Source organism: Vulpes lagopus, chromosome 2 (assembly GCF_018345385.1).
Source record: "Vulpes lagopus strain Blue_001 chromosome 2, ASM1834538v1, whole genome shotgun sequence".
Classification (NCBI taxonomy): Eukaryota; Metazoa; Chordata; class Mammalia; order Carnivora; family Canidae; genus Vulpes; species Vulpes lagopus.
Genome location: NC_054825.1, coordinates 67,284,292 through 67,301,513, shown reverse-complemented (window position 1 = coordinate 67,301,513; position 17,222 = coordinate 67,284,292). Strand labels below are relative to the sequence as shown.

General features: G+C 42.4%; 1 protein-coding gene across 2 annotated transcripts; it reads left to right on the top strand.

Moving 5' to 3' along the window:
• The first annotated feature begins 4,043 nt into the window (after window positions 1-4,043).
• DUT (deoxyuridine triphosphatase) lies at window positions 4,044-16,930 on the top strand. 2 transcript variants are annotated; one of them, XM_041745717.1, is made up of 7 exons: window positions 4,044-4,322; window positions 4,849-4,984; window positions 8,565-8,656; window positions 10,313-10,357; window positions 15,920-15,994; window positions 16,150-16,220; window positions 16,642-16,930. In XM_041745717.1, exons 1-7 carry the CDS (start codon window positions 4,154-4,156, stop codon window positions 16,696-16,698), a joined length of 645 nt encoding a protein of 214 aa, XP_041601651.1. In that variant the 5' UTR covers window positions 4,044-4,153; the 3' UTR covers window positions 16,699-16,930. The 2 variants fall into 2 exon arrangements, with proteins under 2 accessions (XP_041601651.1, XP_041601652.1); XM_041745718.1 differs by having other exon boundaries at window positions 4,167-4,984.
• Window positions 16,931-17,222: the final 292 nt, after the last annotated feature.

Sequence of the window (17,222 nt, the reverse complement as noted above, 5' to 3'; positions counted from 1 at the left end):
GTCATCTGGGAGAAAGATAAAAATTTTGTTTGAGATTTTAGACACTGGTGAATTATGCACACGTTTTATCTAAAACAAATAGCATCAGAGAGCAACATCTCTAAATTAGTAAAAGGAAATGTGAAATGGTAAAATAATTAAATTAATAAAAATCAAATTAATAATAATATAATTTGAAAGGATAAAAAGAAACAGAACATCTGAAAAGAGCCCAAATTAAGATAGATTCAAGTCCACTGTGGAGCTTAATGCTAAAGGAGAAAACATACAACGGACAAGTGAAAAGAATAAATATGTAATGGCACATAATAGTACATGCTATGAAAAACCAGATAGGGTAAAGCAGCATGTTGTACCTATGAGGAAACTATTTTTGGATAAGGGAAGATCTGACAGAGAAAAAGGAAGCAAGACTCCAAGGCTTTGGAGTTAAGAGAGAGAACAGCAGGATGCAGTGCAGGAGGAAGGGCAGGGGGAGGCACAGGGGGAGAAGCCGACTCCCTGCTGAACAGGGAGCCGGTGGTTTTGATCCCAGGACCTTGGGATCATGACCTGAGCCAAAGGCAGACGCTTAACAGACTGAGCCACCCAGATGCCCCTCGAAGGCTTTTTATCTTGAGGAAGAAGAGAAGTTGAGAAGGCCATGAGGTGAGAGGAAAACCAGAGCATGGCCCGGTGAGGAAGTGTCTCAACCAGGAGGGCACAATCAACTGTGAAGCTATGAATGCCGGGTTAACTTACTACCCACATCTTTCCCAGACCTGGGAAACACAGCCGGTAGCAGGCTCAGCAGCCAGAAGAGTTCATCAGAGTCTCAGTAGGCACATATAAACTTACAGATCACAGTGGCTAAGTGTTAAGGACCCTGGAGCCAATCTACCTCAAGTTGAATCTGGGCTCCATCTCTTTCTAGTTGTGAGCTGTGTAATCGTGGGCAAATCATTTAACCTGTGATTTGGTTTCCCCACCTGTAATACAGGGATGATAACAGTACTTGCTTCCTCTGGTTGTCATGATTAAATGTCAAAACTCATAAAGGACTAAATATACTTGGCATAAAGTAACCATCACATCTGTTAAACAAAGAGAAATCTTCCTGTAATGTTAAAGATAGGGAAGGACAACTTGGCTTATAAAGTTGACTTGCATTCTCAAGAAGTGGGCACTAGACTTATGTAATTGAATTAATCAGCAGGACTGACAGGATAATTATATTCTGATTAAAAAAACAGCAGGAAATAAACTGTGGTTGGAACATGTCTTGTTCTTGGCTATAGAGTACTGAATTTAGGATGTATTTTCCTTATCAAGTTATATTTCAATTGTCATAAGAAATGTCCTGTTAAATGCTTATTGGTTCAGAACACTAACCTATTACTCTTTTGCAGTTGGATTATACCCTTTTCTCCTTCCAATCTAAAATAACCTCAGATGAAAAGTGACAATAACAAATAAACACTTTATCCACATTAAGAAATAGAATCCTTTTCTTGGGACTGGGTATTACAAAGAGTCAAACAAATAACTTTTTGTATGAAATACTGAAGTAGGCGCTTTGAAGGATTCATACACGTTTCTGGCTCTTATTAGCGTGGAAGATAAAATGCACAAAATGAGGTGATTACACAATGGGAGTATATGGCTAAGGAATGATATGGTAAGGATTGTAAGGTATGATGGAACTCAATTCTGGTTGTAAAAGTTTCATGAACGAAGTGAGATTTTACCTTGGGTATACTTTAAGGTGTGCAAAGACTCAATTTATCTCTGGCGTGAACTTCCTTAGGTATTTACTAGAGAAAGTGCTTCAGCAATGAAGGATAACTAATAGGAAGATACTAGATCCATAAAACTAAGGCCTCAATATAAGTGACCAGCAAAGGGAAGTGCCAAGATGACGGCTCTTCAGCAGGACTAGTCATACACACAGAGTGGAGGAAGAGAACAGGGGAGTGAGGGGGCAAATGGAACTGATGGGATTTGATGTGTTGCAGTGTTTCATTTGATGTGACAGATGTGAGGTACTGGATTCTCTGGAGCATTTGGAAAAAAAAACAAATAAGAAACAAGCAATAGGTGAATCAAAAACACCGCTACCAACAAAGACAAATGGAAGAACAGCATACTTAGCTTGGGGCAGGTGTTAGGTGTTAAAAAAAATATATTACATTACTCAACAGTGAGTCATAGGTAGTCATGATAAGTACCGCTGACTTTATCCAAAAATTATTACACAACTATTTGCAGAATGGGGTAGAAAGAGCAGTAAGAGACTATTCACTACCCTCAACTTCCTCCTCCTCACTCCTCAACTACCCTAATTCTGAAGATGTCTATGCCATTAAAAAAAAACAGCAACGTATAATTTAGAAATAGGGAGGTACATTCCAGCAGAAGGAGCCGAAAAAAGTTGGAAGCATTGCCCCCTGAGAACTGAAATTTGGGGGAGGGTTTTGGCGAGTAGACCAGTTTTTCATTGTGGGCCTGGAGAAAAGGCGTTATATAGAAAAACAAAACATACGGATTTAAAAAATTAGAGGTGGATGTGGGGTGCCTGGGTGGCTCAGTCAGTTAAACCACGGACTCTTGATTTTGGCTCAGGTCATCATCTCAGGGTTGCGAGATCATACCTGTCAGGCTCCACACTGGGTGTGCAGCCTGCTTGAGATTCTCTCTCTCCCTCTACTTCTCTAAAAAATAAATTAACTAAAGAGGTAGACAAAAAAACCCAAAAGATTTTGAGAAGTGATCTTATACAGGGGCCGGATGAAATAGGCGATGAGAGCTCTTTCATTCATAGAATATTTATGAAGCGCTCTTTTGAGCCAGGTTCGAGGCTAGGCCCCAGGAATACAAGAGGGAACGAAGACATATATGGTCCCTGCCCTCTGGAGCTTATGTTTACTGGAGCAAATAGACAATGGGAAAAAATAAGTAAATAATGAAAGAAGTACAGATTATACATGATGTAATTAGAAAAGGTTATTGTGCTAGAAAACGGTGGTGAGGCATCTCCCATCAGGTGGGAGCTGTTTTAAGGCAGGGAAGAGAGTATAAAGGGTATATCCATAACCTCATCCAACATTTGAAAGGAGCCAATAAGAAGCTGCAGAGGCGGGGCCTGTAAGAAGGCACAGCAGGAAAGTCCTATCTTCCTCAGCAAAACCCTATCTTTTTTTTCTTTTTCCTCAGCAAAACCCCTTTTTTTTCCCTCAGCAAAACCCTATCTTCTTTTTCCTCAGCAAAACCCTATCTTCTTTTTCCTCAGCAAAACCCTTTTTTTTCTTTTTCCTCAGTAAAACCTTTTTTTTCCTCAGCAAAACCCTATCTTCTTTTTCTTTTTCCTCAGCAAAACCCTCTTTTTTTTCCCTCAGCAAAACCTTTTTTTTCCCTCAGCAAAACCCTATCTTCTTTTTCTTTTTCCTCAGCAAAACCCTATCTTTTTTTTCTTTTTTTTGGTCATTTTTCTAAAACTGCAGCATAGTTTGCATTTATTTTGACAAGCTGCGTTACGTTTTTGGTTTTCAGATGTTTGCAGCAGTTCTGGAAATAACTGGACGCTCATCCTCCAAAACCCAATTTACGATCACCTAGGAAGCCATTTACACATCCCTCTGGTGAGCTATTCCAGGGTGGCCGGGATCTTTGTTGGAAGCATAGCCGCTGGGGGGTCCCCCTCCCCATCTCTGCTTCTCTGGGGCGTAGGAAGCGGCGCTGGCAACCGAGTTAGCTGTCCTGGGGTCGTCGCGAGGCGCGGCCCCCGCCCTCCTTCACGGGGTAAACGACACGCCGCGCGCGGCCACTGCACCCGCCCCGGCGAGGCGGCTCCGTGGGCTTAGCACCTGAGGAGCCACGGCCGCCGGCGGCGCCGCCCCAGGTAACGCAGCAGCGCGCTGGGGCCAGGCTCCGGGAAATCCCGGGCCGCAAAACGGACGCGGGCGGCGGGCGCGAGGCTGACGTACGCCGCGCCCGGGGCGCCGGGGCCTGCCCGCCGGAGGCCCGCCCGAGGTCCGCCGACGCGCCGCCTGCGTGCGCTCCCCGTCACACGGCGGCGTTACTGCTTCCGAGGTCATCCCGGCCGGACGCGACCTCAGGGTGCAGGCCCGGCGCGCCAGCCGCGGCCGACGACCCACCGGCGCCCGAACCCCGGGGCATGACTCCCCTCTGCCCTCGCCCCGCGCTCGGCTATCTCTCCTCCACGTCCTGGCTCCGCTCCGTGTTTAAGGACGCGCGCGGCGCCGCGCCCAGAGGAGAAGCCGCGGGGCCGCTCTTCCGACCGCTGTCCAGCACTCGCAGCCCGAGCCGGGGCGGCTGCCGCGCCAGTAACGTCGGGCGCCTGGCGGAGCGCGGGGAGGCTGGGAGCCCGGCCGCCGGCCGCCGCCCCCCGGGCCGCCCCGGCTGTGGGCGCTGGGAGGCCGCCCCTCCCCCCCGCCCCGGCTGCGGGCGCCGCGGCCACCGGGAGGGCGCGCAGTCCCTGCGCGTGCGCATGCGCGTGCGCGCCTCCATTGGGGCCCCCAGTGGGAGAGGTGGTTGGGTTCTCCTATGGGACCCAGAGGCCCCCGAGGCTGGCCGCGCTCGGGTTGGTACCGTGCCCTGAGTGGCAAAAGCTTGAAAAGGCGCAGTGGTTTCCCATATCCCAAACCCGCTTCGCAAGAAGGGTTTCCAGCCGCGAATTTGAACGTCGCCTCCCCTCTCAGCCAGGACAGTGGGCTCGTCCCGGGCGGTGGGCGGGGCGGGTGGTTGCTGGCGGGAGATTTAAAATTCTGGCGGGCGCGCTCGTCCTGGGGTCACTCGTTCCACTGCGGCTCTCTCTTCTCCCGTTCTGCTCCGCCATGCCCTGCTCTGAAGCGACACCTGCCATCTCCCCCAGCAAGCGGGCCCGGCCTGCGGAGGACGGCATGCGGCTGCGCTTCGTCCGGCTCTCGGAGCACGCCACCGCCCCGACCAAGGGGTCCCCGCGGGCTGCGGGCTACGACCTGTACAGGTGAGTGGGGACTTGGGCCGCCTTCTGCCCGCGCCATCCCCACCCCACGAGAGAAGGGCCCGCTCTGGAGTTCTACAACTCTCAGTCATGCTAGCCTATATTCTTGCCATCTGCTGCCACGGTGAACCTTTCACTTAAAAGACTGCAGAAACAGGGCCGCAGGATGGCTCAGTCGGTTAAGCGTCTGTCTTGGCTCAGGTCAGGATCCAGGGTCCTGAGGTGCAGCCCACTGTGGGCTCCTTGCTCAGCGGGGGATCTGCTTCGCCCTCCCCCTCTGCCCTTTCCCCTGCCCGAGCATGCTCTCTCTCTCTCTCTCGCAAAATAAACATCTTAAAAAAAAAAAAAAAAAGATTACAGGGCAGCCCGGGTGTGACCTGGACACGCGGGATCGAGTCCCACATCAGGCTCCCTGCATGGAGCCTGCTTCTCCCTCTCCCTTGTCTCTGCCTCTCTCTCTCTGTCTCTCATGAATAAATAAAATCTTTAAAAAGATAAATAAAAATTTAAAGAAAGATTACATAAGCAAACTTTTTGCATATATGTAGGGTTTCTGACTTTTTCTAATGTTGAAAATTTTAGCTTTCCTCTTTAGCATAAATTCAATCAGGATTTGGGACAAGCGTGCAGAATGGTAACTATACATAAACCTCCGCCAAGGCATTATTTGTTTTGTAGCATTTATTGTACCCATTCCAAGTGGAAGGTAAAGATGAACAAGGTCTGACGTGGCCTTTAAGACGTGGCCTGAGGGTGATGCACTGCACCAGAGAGAGAGAAAAGCCACGGGGATGTCTAGGTGCTGAATGTGAAAATAGCTGGGGAGGATTAATGAAGGGTGCTTCTGCCTCAAAGCAATTGTGAAATTTCTCCATATGTCCATATTCAAGTTCACCCCAAGGACTGGGGATGTTAGAAACGGCAGGAATATGAAATGCAGCGTGAATATCAGTAATCTTACCATGCTTCCGTTTGTTCAGTACTTTTTACCTCTTCTAAAAACTATATTTAAAAAAAAAAAAACTATATTTGTGCGGTTTTATTTAATCCTGACAACAGTCCTGGAGCAGATAAAGTGCTACTTACTTTTTACAGGTGAGGGAGTTTGTGAAGAGCTGAGTTTATTGCCTGAGGGTTTGAATGTAATAAAATTTTTGACTCTTAATTTAGTGCTTTTTTTTTCCCCTTGACTACTGTGTCAGGTCTTAGAACCATTAAGGTAGGTGACCAGTGATACTAGGGGGAATGAATGCGTGTTTATACATTGCTAAATCCTTAGGATTTATTTTTTTTTTAAGATTTTATTTATTTATTCACGAGAGACTCACACACACACACACAGAGAGAGAGGCAGAGGCACAGGAAGAGGGAGAAGCAGGCTCCTTGCAGGAGCCCGAGGTGGGACTGGATCCCGGGTTTCCAGGATCAGGCCCTGGGCTGAAGGTGGCGCTAAACCGCTGAGCCACCCGGGCTGCCCCTTAGGATTTACTTTAAAGCATCCCAGGTAGTTCTAATGTGAGAACTATTGATCTGAGTCCTAGGGAGTATAGGAGAAGGGTAGAAAGAAGTGTGTGATGATAGTAAAGAAGACAGGAAAGAAAAAAGTGAGGTATGGCCTTATCGCTGAAAAGGATGTATTCAGTCCCTTTGTTTTCATGAATAAAAGTGGAGTGATGTCTGGGCATTGCTGTGAGTCATATGAGAGACTTAGATTTAAGATACTTAGAATGTCTTCCTCGTGGGGCAGCCCCGGTGGCACAGCGGTTTAGCCCCGCCTGCAGCCCAGGGTGTGATCCTGGAGACCAGGATCCAGTCCCACGTCGGGCTCCCTGCATGGAGCCTGCTTCTCCCTCTGCCTGTGTCTCTGCCTCTCTCTCTCTCTCTCTCTCTCTCTCTCTCTCTCTGTCTCTCTGTGTGTGTGTGTGTGTGTGTGTGTCTCTATGAATAAATAAAAAATCTTTTAAAAAATGAAAAAATGCCTTCCTTGTGAACAGAGATAACTATATGTGGAAATAGATATGGAAATAACTGATCTCTTTAATAAATTAGAGTTTAACTATTGAAAGAGGACATCTCAATGAGGGAAGTGAAAATGTAATACAGCTTTACCAGACTTCATTAAGGTCTCCAAAGTAACTCACAGGTCTGCTCAGTGTAAAATCTCTTAAATGTCTGTCAAGAAAGGGGGCTACAGCAATAGCAACAATAGCAGCATCTGCTGGTGGATCTTAGAGAACCAGGTCCTCAGCAGTGTCCTCCAGGGCTTCTACACAGTGATCAGCTCTGCCCCCCCAACCAGTGAGGTTCATGGCTTCGGCTGGGTAAGCGTGGTTATCTACCAAGACCAGCAGAACAGATACACCAGCACAACTCTATCTGCCCCCTTCCCCCATGTTGTCCACCCATTTCCCTCTTCCTTCTGCTGTCTTCCCTAACCATTAAATGACTGTTGTGAGAATAAAATGAATTATATAAAGCATTTAGGACTACCTGGCATAGAGTAAGGGGTTAGTAAATATTAGCTATTATTAGCAAGTATTTGCCCTTCTTCCTTGGCCCTTTTTTATAGGGAAGTGATCCATAAGTAGCTATAGGTTTGGTGTGTCTGTGGGAGGGGGTGAGCTCAGGATTTTCCTATGCCACCATCTTTGCACATCTTTCCTTTTTTTTTCTTTTCTCTTCTTTTTATATCATGTGAAAGCATATATTTTTTAAAAGTCTGCCTTTCTTCCCCCTCCTGCTAATATGCTCTTCAGTTTCCCTACGAAATTTTGTTCAAGGGAGAACAAGAGTGCATGCTGATAACCTCTTAAACCAAAAAAAAAAAAAAAAATCACCAGAATGATTATATCTCAAGGTAGCATAATTATAGTAATGGACTAAAAGGAAATATCTACCATGACTTTCTTCATAATTTGTTTTTTAAGATTTTATTTATTTATTCATGAGATGCAGAGAGAGAGGCAGAGACACAGGCAGAGGGAGAAGCAAGCTCCATGCAGGGAGCCCAATGTCGGACTCAATCCTGGGCCTCTGGGATCACTCCCTAGGCTGAAGGCGGCGCTAACCCGCTGAGCCACCCAGGCTGCCCTCTTCATAAATTTTTAAGTAATCTCTACACCCAGTGTGGAGCTCAAGAGTTGCACAAGGATCAAGCACCAGGATCAAGAGTTGCATACTTGGGGTGCCTGGGTGGCTCAGTTGGTTAAGCATCTGACTTGACTTTGGCTCAGGTCATGATCTAGGGTTGTGAGATTGAGCCCCATGTTGAGTCTCCCTCTTCCCCACTGTGTTTTCTCTCTCTCTCTCTCTCTCTGTCTCAAAAAAGGGAAAGAAAGAGTTGCACACTCCACCAACTGAGCCAGCCAGGCATCCCTAAACTTTTTTTTAAATATGAATTGGAAATTTAGAGTACTGAACTCTTAATCAGATGGGTTATTGAAATTTAAGATTGCATAAATTATTTTGTGATTATTTTGTGACACATATTTAAAGCAATTCTATATACTTTGTCACAAGGAAGAAAATGTAAAAAACAATTTTATGAATAAATACTGGTTATTTCCCTTCATTATTTTCCTAGTGCCTATGATTATATACTACCACCCATGGAGAAAGCCATTGTGAAAACAGACATTCAAGTAGCTCTTCCTTCTGGGTGCTATGGAAGAGTAGGTAAGTGATTTAAGATAGTAACTATTTGTCAAGGTCTTTCTTTATGATATATTCCTTCATTTTAGTTTCATTTAGGATATAAATGAGGGAACGGATATTGTTTGGTGTGTGTCCTAAAATAAAGAAGTGCTAACTATGATGGCAAATACAGCCATTTGAAAACATTACATTTCATTTACATATCTGCTTTTTTTGTGCATTCCCCCCACCCTCTTTTTTTCCTGATTCCATGAGATTTTAGGAGGCTCACATTGGCCCAGGAGCTTTTTTCTCTCAACTCCTCCCTGAGAACCTGAAAATACAGGTGATCCCCTTCAAGGATCACATTGCATCTGAGGTCAGGTGTCTTCGTGAAGATGGTGATGAGAATTTTTGTTAGATAAGAAATGGAGGCGGGCTTGGGCTCATGGCACACGGCCTTTCTTATCCTAAGAATGAAACTCCTGGTTCCTGTTCACCCAGAGTCCATCAGACAATTTAGCCTTTTACCCTTCGGGTGTCTTCCCATGGGGTGTGTTGGGGTCAGGGACACCCTTCAGGGCATAAGAGGGGAACACCTTAGAGTGGATATGATAGAAGGAAGAGCGAGTCACCTGTTACCGGAGAGTTCAAAACTTTCTTCAAGAGCATAATCATTTTCTCACTTCAGAGTAAACATAAAGAAACAGGTGTTCCTCTGGGTGGGGAGGGGCTGGACACCACCATCTTGTTTGCCACGAGCGTGAGAACTGCTGATACTTCAACCTTTGAAAGAAAAAGCAAGACGGGCTCTTTCTTTATCTCCTTTTGTCAGCATTTGACTGCATTTTGAGAATATTTCAGGGAGTGGGGATTAGCAGATGGGATGAAATAAAAGGAAAAGCAGGAAGAAGCAACATTTGTTGACAAAGTGCCTGGTTTAAGTTATTCTGGAGTAGAAAACTAGAAGCCAGGATCATTAGCCACGGGCCTGACGCTCAAGTCAGCAAGTGTAAGGTACAAAGTTAGCTTTTTATGTTTTTATTTAAAGAATAGAAAGCATATTGAAATTAATTTCTAAGGTTACTTTTTGACCATTGCCTGACTGATACTAGGCCTTTCATCACTCTGGTTCACTTGTTTATACAGACATGTCATGTGGCATTTGAATCATGAATAAGATTCCCAAGGTCTAAGCTAAGCTCTGCTCGTTAAGTTTATGCCCATCTCTTTCCACCCTCCTCCTCTGCCCTCTTCCCCGTCTATACTGCATTGTGCTCAGATCTCAGACGTTTCTTCCTCAGTCCTGTGTCGCAACCAGCTACTGTCCTCCCTCTGTGGCCAGGCTGCTTGAAAGAGTTGTCTCTGGTTGTCCCCACTTGCTTACCTCGCAGTCTACCCTCGCAGTCTACTGCTATGCCACCACAGATCCTCAATGCACTGAAGTGGTGTGGAAGTGGTTTAAGCTGCTTTTGAATTGAACTTTGTCGAGCTTTTCTACACTGTGCTTTACTTGTTTAATAATACAGTATAATAAATACGTTCTTTAATCCAGAACCATCTGCTCAAGTTAAGATGAAGAGGTACATGTTCGAAGAGCTGAGAGTGGCATGCTTAAATTGTGTAAATTATATCCAATATTGCCCCTCCCCCTGCAAAGGAGCCAACTTCTTTTTTTTGTTTTGTTTTGTTTTTTAGCTCCCCGTTCTGGCTTGGCTGCAAAACACTTCATTGACGTCGGAGGTAATATGTTTACATTTTTATTCTGTAAATATATGGATATATGTTTATTTTGCCTGTGCTTAAGAGATAGTAATCAAATGACAGATTTTATTTTTATCTTTAAGAAAAGAAAATGACTTTGTTTTGCGTCTTTAGAAATTTCCATCTCTGAATAGACAATTGTGATACAGTTTCAAATATCATTTGATTATGTCTAATTTTAAAATGACATTATGTGAAATGGTTTTATTTTACTAATAGGCTAACTAGACATTATCCGATGAATAGGATTTTTGCCTTGGATTAGTGATAATCTGAATGTAGTCCAAAAATGACTCTCTTCTTAGAAGAAAGGTAGTTTTATAAGGGTAGGAAAAGCTTTTATGTCATTTTTTTAAGCCAGTATGTTTTGTTTAAATAACTAAGAAATTGTTTAAACAAAAGGTTATAGAAAATGCAGGTCAATCTTGGAAGAATTTTCGTACCTGTATAAGAGAGCCATACACATTTGGCAAAACAAAAAAAGACTCTCCCTAAGTGAGAAGAGGAAGCACTTTGCTTCCCTGTCAACATTTTTTGTCCAACAAGTACTCAGCGACCCCTGTTTCCCTTATGATAAAGCCTTACTCGTGGATCTCAAAGCCACCAGCTTTGTGGAGAAGCCCCTTTTACACAGAGCCCCAGTCTCTACTGGCCCTCCTGCTGTAGTTTCCCTAACCACCCTCACCATAAGGAAATTCTGCACTTTCTGATATGGTTCTGTTGCATTGGATCTCCTCCTTTCTGGAGTATAGATCTCACTGACCTTTATCTTGACTTTTATTCCCATCATAGTGAGCAGAGTGCTTCATTAACTAGACATCTTGGGGGGTGCCTGGGTGGCTCAGTGGTTGAGCGTCTGCCTTTGGCTCAGAGCATGATCCCAGGGTCCTGGGATCGAGTCCTGTATCGGGCTCTCTACAGGGATCCTGCTTTTCCCTCTACCTATGTCTCTGCCTCTCTCTGTGCCTCTCATAAATAAATAAAATCTAAAACAAAACAAAAACCTAGACACCTTGCCCCCCCTCCATAAGTGAATATGCTAGATTTTCCAAATCCCTCCCATTTTTACAAAGCTACTTTTTAACAAATGAAGAACTAGCTCAGAGATGAGCCCAAGTTGACATGGTAAACACTGGAATCTTTATCCATGACTCCAGTCCATCTGTTCTTTATACCGCAATTAAATGCAGGGTGTCACCTCCCCCCATCCCTGCACCAGCCAACTGCTGTCCTGAGCTCACTTACACTGAGGGCATTAAGTAAGGAATGAGGCCTGTCCCCAGGTCCCCAGGCTGTCTCTGGCCTGCCCCTTTGTCTCCCCATGGTGTCACTAGATGGTGCTGTGGGGCAAGACAGGATCCCCAAAGTAGTTCTTTCATAGGAACTGAGGAGCCAAGTTTGACACAGCATGGGTGAACAACCCACTTGGGTTGAGAATGGCCCCGGGCTCAGTTATGCTTGCTTTTCAAAAGTACTTTTATAACATCAAGTATGGTAACTGAGGACTGTAACTTCAGGATGTAAGAGATTTGCATATTTTTTTAAAGAAATCTCAAAGGGTTGTGAAAGGAACATGGGGCTTGGGGTAACAACTAGACTTGGTTCCCAGCTTTGTCATTAATTGGCTACTTATTACTTTCTGAACCTCAGTTTGCTGTCCCATAAAATGAAAATTAGTGTGCCTGCCTCTGAAGGATTGAGTGAAAGCATCTGACACTTGGAACATATTAGACCCTATAAGTTAGACTTCTTGTCCCCTAGAGAATTCTTAGATTTTTTTTTTTAAATATGGCAACTTTTCTGACTTGTTACTAATTTTTGCTCTGTTTAAAACAACCTTCTGAAAAACATTCATGTAAAAGAAATGGAAAGTTCGTTTGTCTGGTGGCTGGTGTGGTATTATTCATAAAAATCACATTGTGGTGTGTTCTTGGATGCAGAGTATCTTAAAAATGTCTCCTAGGCACACGTTTATCATAGTTGGCCACAAGTTTTTACTTCAGAAGAGAGATGTTGTTAGAAATCCCAGGCTGTAAATAAGGGTCAAAGGGAAAAGTTGAGTATGCAGGATTCTGTTCAGAATTCACATCTGGTAGGTGTGGATAGTTTTCACTAAAGAGGGTTTCCAACAAATGACATGCCAAAGTCTTGACACAGTGAAACTTTTGCCTGAAGTCAGTTAATTACTCTGCCAGTTCCAATGTATGATTTTTCCAGTGATAACTTCAAAATACTTTCTGCTTTCTCATGAAGAGAAATATCCCTGACGCTTATGTTCCTTATGTAGAAAAAGAATGTCTTGGGTTTTTCTTGAAGGTCAAATTGCCTTTGAGTAATAAATAAACTTGGAACTATTGATTTTTCATACTATTGGCATTCATGCTAAAAAAAGAAAAGTATTAATTGAGGGCGCCTTTTTCCCCTGCCATACGTTTTAATTGACTTCAAACAGCTTCATTTCTTTTAGTTAGTTAAAAGGCTTTTCACATCTCTGTGTGCCAAGTATAAAATCTTAATGGATATCTGGCTTTGCAGAATTCAGGACACCTAACCATTTGAGTTTGATGGGACTACTTTATAGATATATAACAAAGGCCTTTACAAAAAGGGAACGTTTTTGTATGGGAGAAGATACCATAAAGTAAAAACATAAACACTTGCAGGTCACAGGTAAAAGAATTAAACACCCATGGGGATCCCTGGGTGGCGCAGCGGTTTGGCGCCTGCCTTTGGCCCAGGGCGTGGTCCTGGAGACCCGGGATCGAGTCCCACGTCGGACTCCCGGCATGGAGCCTGCTTCTCCCTCTGCCTGTGTCTCTGCCTCTCTCTCTCTCTGTGTGACTATCATAAATAAATAAAAATTAAAAAAAAAAAGAATTAAATACCCAAACAAATAAGGAAAAAAATCATATAGAAGAGGACATACAAATGTGCAACAAACATATAGAGGAAAAACATTGTAGCCTCAGTCGTCATCAGGGAAATGCAAAATGAAGCCATGAGATACCATTTTTCACTCATTACGTTGGCCAGAATGTTTTTTTTTTTAATTGCTCGCATCTGGGTGGCTCAGTCAGTTAAGCATCCAACTTTTGCTTTCGGCTCAGGTCATGATCTCAAGGTCATGAGATCAGGCCCTGTGTCAGGCTCCCGGCTCCATGCTCAGCTCGGGAGTCTGCTTGAGATTCTCTTGCCCTCTCTGCCTGCCCCTCCCTTCATTCCCATGCTTGCTCTCTCTCTCAAGTAAATAAATAAATCTTTAAAAAAGAAAAAAAGAAAAGCTTGCTGCCATTTGGTTTGGCAAGGACATTGGAAATGGGCATTCTTAAATATCGCTGATAAAAGTTTGAATTATACACCTTTTTTGAAAAGTAATCTAGAAATATCCATTACAATTTCAAATGTACACATCCTCTGATCAAGAAAGTGCTTTTTGGAGACTTTGATGAGACTGAAAAATCACCAATACACAAGGATGTCTGACATCTGATTAATATACAAGAAAGTAACACGTAAAATCTCTTACTGTCACATTGGCTACCTGAGGGAAGGTAGGGGAACATTATGAGTTTTACTTTATACATATGTGTGCTATTTGGGTAGTCTAAAATTTTTCTTAGAAAGTAGAAACAGAGTTCAGAAGTTGGTCCACATTGTTTTCATTATACGCCTCCTTGGCAAACGAGTCTTAGCCCGCACTTGAGACCTCCATCTTGGAGATTCCATAATCTTCTGGGGTCATTTGTCCAGCATGGAGTAGCATGTTCTCTGCAAGGATTTCTCCACTGAATCTGATCCAGGTTGTTCCTATAGCCAGAACTTTCTACGTATAGATAATATAGAAAACACCTGGTTCCATCATTCTACCAATAACACATTTAGGACTAATTTAATGGTCAAGTGGCAGTGGAGAAAAGAAGCCAGGCATTCAGTATTCTTTGAGTTGGTCAAGGTTTTGTTTCTGTGCAACTAAGAAAAAATAGACTATTTCTTTAGTCTAGACGTGATATGAACCACCTCTGAGGCCTTTCTGCTACTTCTCACTGTTACAGATTACTTACCTGTAATTCAAGCTCTTGAAAGTGTTGTGTCAGATACCTTTAAGAATGCTTCAATTCAATTTCACTTATCCCTAGTAAATCATTTATAAAGCACAGGGGTTCATTTAAACTTCTATAATCCACTGGAAAAATCTAAAATGTTGGTTTTTCTGAATATTTTTCCCCATGCTAGATTTTCCCTCTATATGAGAAAATTGAAAGGGAATGCTTATTTTGTTTAAAACATTTTTTTTTTCAGCTGACCCCCAAATAGTTATGAGTCTGGTCAACCAGCATTAATACCCATTGAGCTACACTCCTGATTATTTTTCTTTTCTTTTTTTTCTTTAATGAGAGTTTTGTTTGTTTTTCAGGAGGTGGGGTATTTCTAATATGTAAGCTGTAACATGGAGCTACATTTAATTAGAGTCACATGAATCCTATCCATCATTTTACAAACTGAGGGGAGAAATGAACATGTATAAAAGGAAATTGGCAGTGGGGAGGATGAGGAAGAAGAGAAGTGATTCCTAATAGGTAGGGGACTTTGTTCAGGGGGTGATGAAAATGTTCCTCTGAACTGATTGTTGTGATGGTTGCACAATTCTGAGTATACTAAAAACATTGAGTTGTTATGTCTCAATATTGAAAGAGGAAACAGGAAAGTCCTGGTGCACCTGCATTATCTGTGCTTCTGTTTATTGGAAACATTTTAAGTTCTCGGCTCAAATGTAAATGCCAACAAGCCTGCTAAATGTACCTCTCTGGGCCAAGGCAGGGTCCTGGCTCAAGTTCCTCTCCTGCAAAGATTTGTTGTCTTTGTGTTTGTAATCTCAGATAGGCACTGATTATACACGGTATTATGGAAAAGCGTACCGTTATTGAGCTGATGTGCTCATGTCTTCTGAGAGGTCATGCTCTAAGAAAGGGTGGTGGCTCAAATCAAAAGGAGTGGAGGAGTATGAATGGAGAGATTCATCTCTATTTTTGTTATAAAATGAATGTTCTGATATTTGCTAGGCTGCTGCTTAACAATGTCAGCATTGGCTTATTCCATTGCAGATCTTCAGGCAGTTTGACGTTTTTATTTATGACTATCATATTTCAATCTGGGTATTAGTGGGAAGCTGCTACTAGGAAAAGCCTTTAAAACCCAACTCGTGTAGTCTTTTTAGCAGGTGTGCAGCAGATGAACAGTAGTAGTTTTCTGAGATGCTCAGTACGTACTCCCAGTTTGGAATAGGAAATGGTCACCATTTGTAGGGGTGACAGGTGGGAAAATTAGGGCCGTTCTATAAATTCTATGTGTTAGCATTTTAGTAATATTCATTCCTTACTTTTGAGACTTTACAGAGTCCCGGAGCAAGATTCACTCACTCATTTGTGAGGATTAAAATCTTGGAGCTGCATAAGAATGATTCAGTAGCAAACACCTACTAATACACCTCACCATCGGTGTTTGGTAGCATAAACCATGCTAATTTTATTTTTCTTTCCTTAGCTGGCGTCATAGATGAAGATTATAGAGGAAATGTGGGTGTTGTGCTATTTAATTTTGGCAAAGAAAAGTTTGAAGGTACGTTAAATGCATATAATCACATAAATGCAGTGAATTTTGTGAGTTAGGAGTGTCTAGATAACACGTGCTCCCTCCTATAATTCTCACTGTACAGGCAAGATATAGAGAATGCATCAATAAAATATCAGTAATAAACTTTTTTTCCTTTGAAGTCAAAAAGGGCGATCGGATTGCACAGCTCATTTGTGAACGGATTTTTTATCCAGAAATAGAGGAAGTTCAGGTAAGTATCATAAAAGCTGAGTAAGGAATAAATGATGTATCATCTTCAGTGAAGGGAAAAATACAATTTTGAAGGTTTCATCTGCTCTTTGTAATTAAATAATAGCACATAATAATAGTCCTACTTAAAGCAAAATTAAAAGCTTATTTTAGAATTTCGTGAAATGTTTTTCATAGCTATTTCATAGCATTACTTTGGATAATAAATCATTTAAATATACCCTGAAGTTCTATTTCTCTAGCTTTTTTGAAAATTGCCCAAATTTTATTTATGGAGCTTTTTAAAAACTTAATTTTCTTTTTGTAATGTCCTTTTTGAAAGGGTGGTGTGGCAAGAATAAAAGTTTTACAGATTAGGAGCTAGAGAGAACCGAAAGAGAAATAAAATTAACTACCTGGCTATCACCTTTATGTCTTTCCAGGTTTTAGATGACACTGAAAGGGGTTCAGGAGGTTTTGGTTCTACTGGGAAGAATTAACATTTATGCCAAGAATAGAAAATGAGAAAACATACTTTTTTCTTAAAAATAGTTTTTGCTTAAAGTGTTTTGATGTTTTGTACATCTGTAAATTTAATAGCTTTAGCTTCTAAAACTGTTTGGTTTTCTTAAGATTAAGGAAAAGATACCTCTGTTGGGGTCCCATAAAACCTTACTTGCTTATGTTTTACGCATTTGATTATTGTATAAATAAATATATGTGATGACCTAATACAAACTGTTTGTTTTTTTTAATCAAATGTATATCAATTACAGATCCAAAAAACCTTGTATTATTTAATTCACTAAACTTATTTCATTGCTTTGTAAATCATAAGCAGTGCTTTTCATTCAATAAATTTTTCTTTCACAGATATAAATTATTGTATGAAGTGAACTAAAAAGATAATAAAAAAGTTGAAGTTATTCCTTGTTTGTTTTCCTTCTCTTCATTGCTCTCAAAATTTTTTTCATCTTATGATTCTTTGTGACATTGGGAAGACGAGAAATCCTCAAGTTATTTT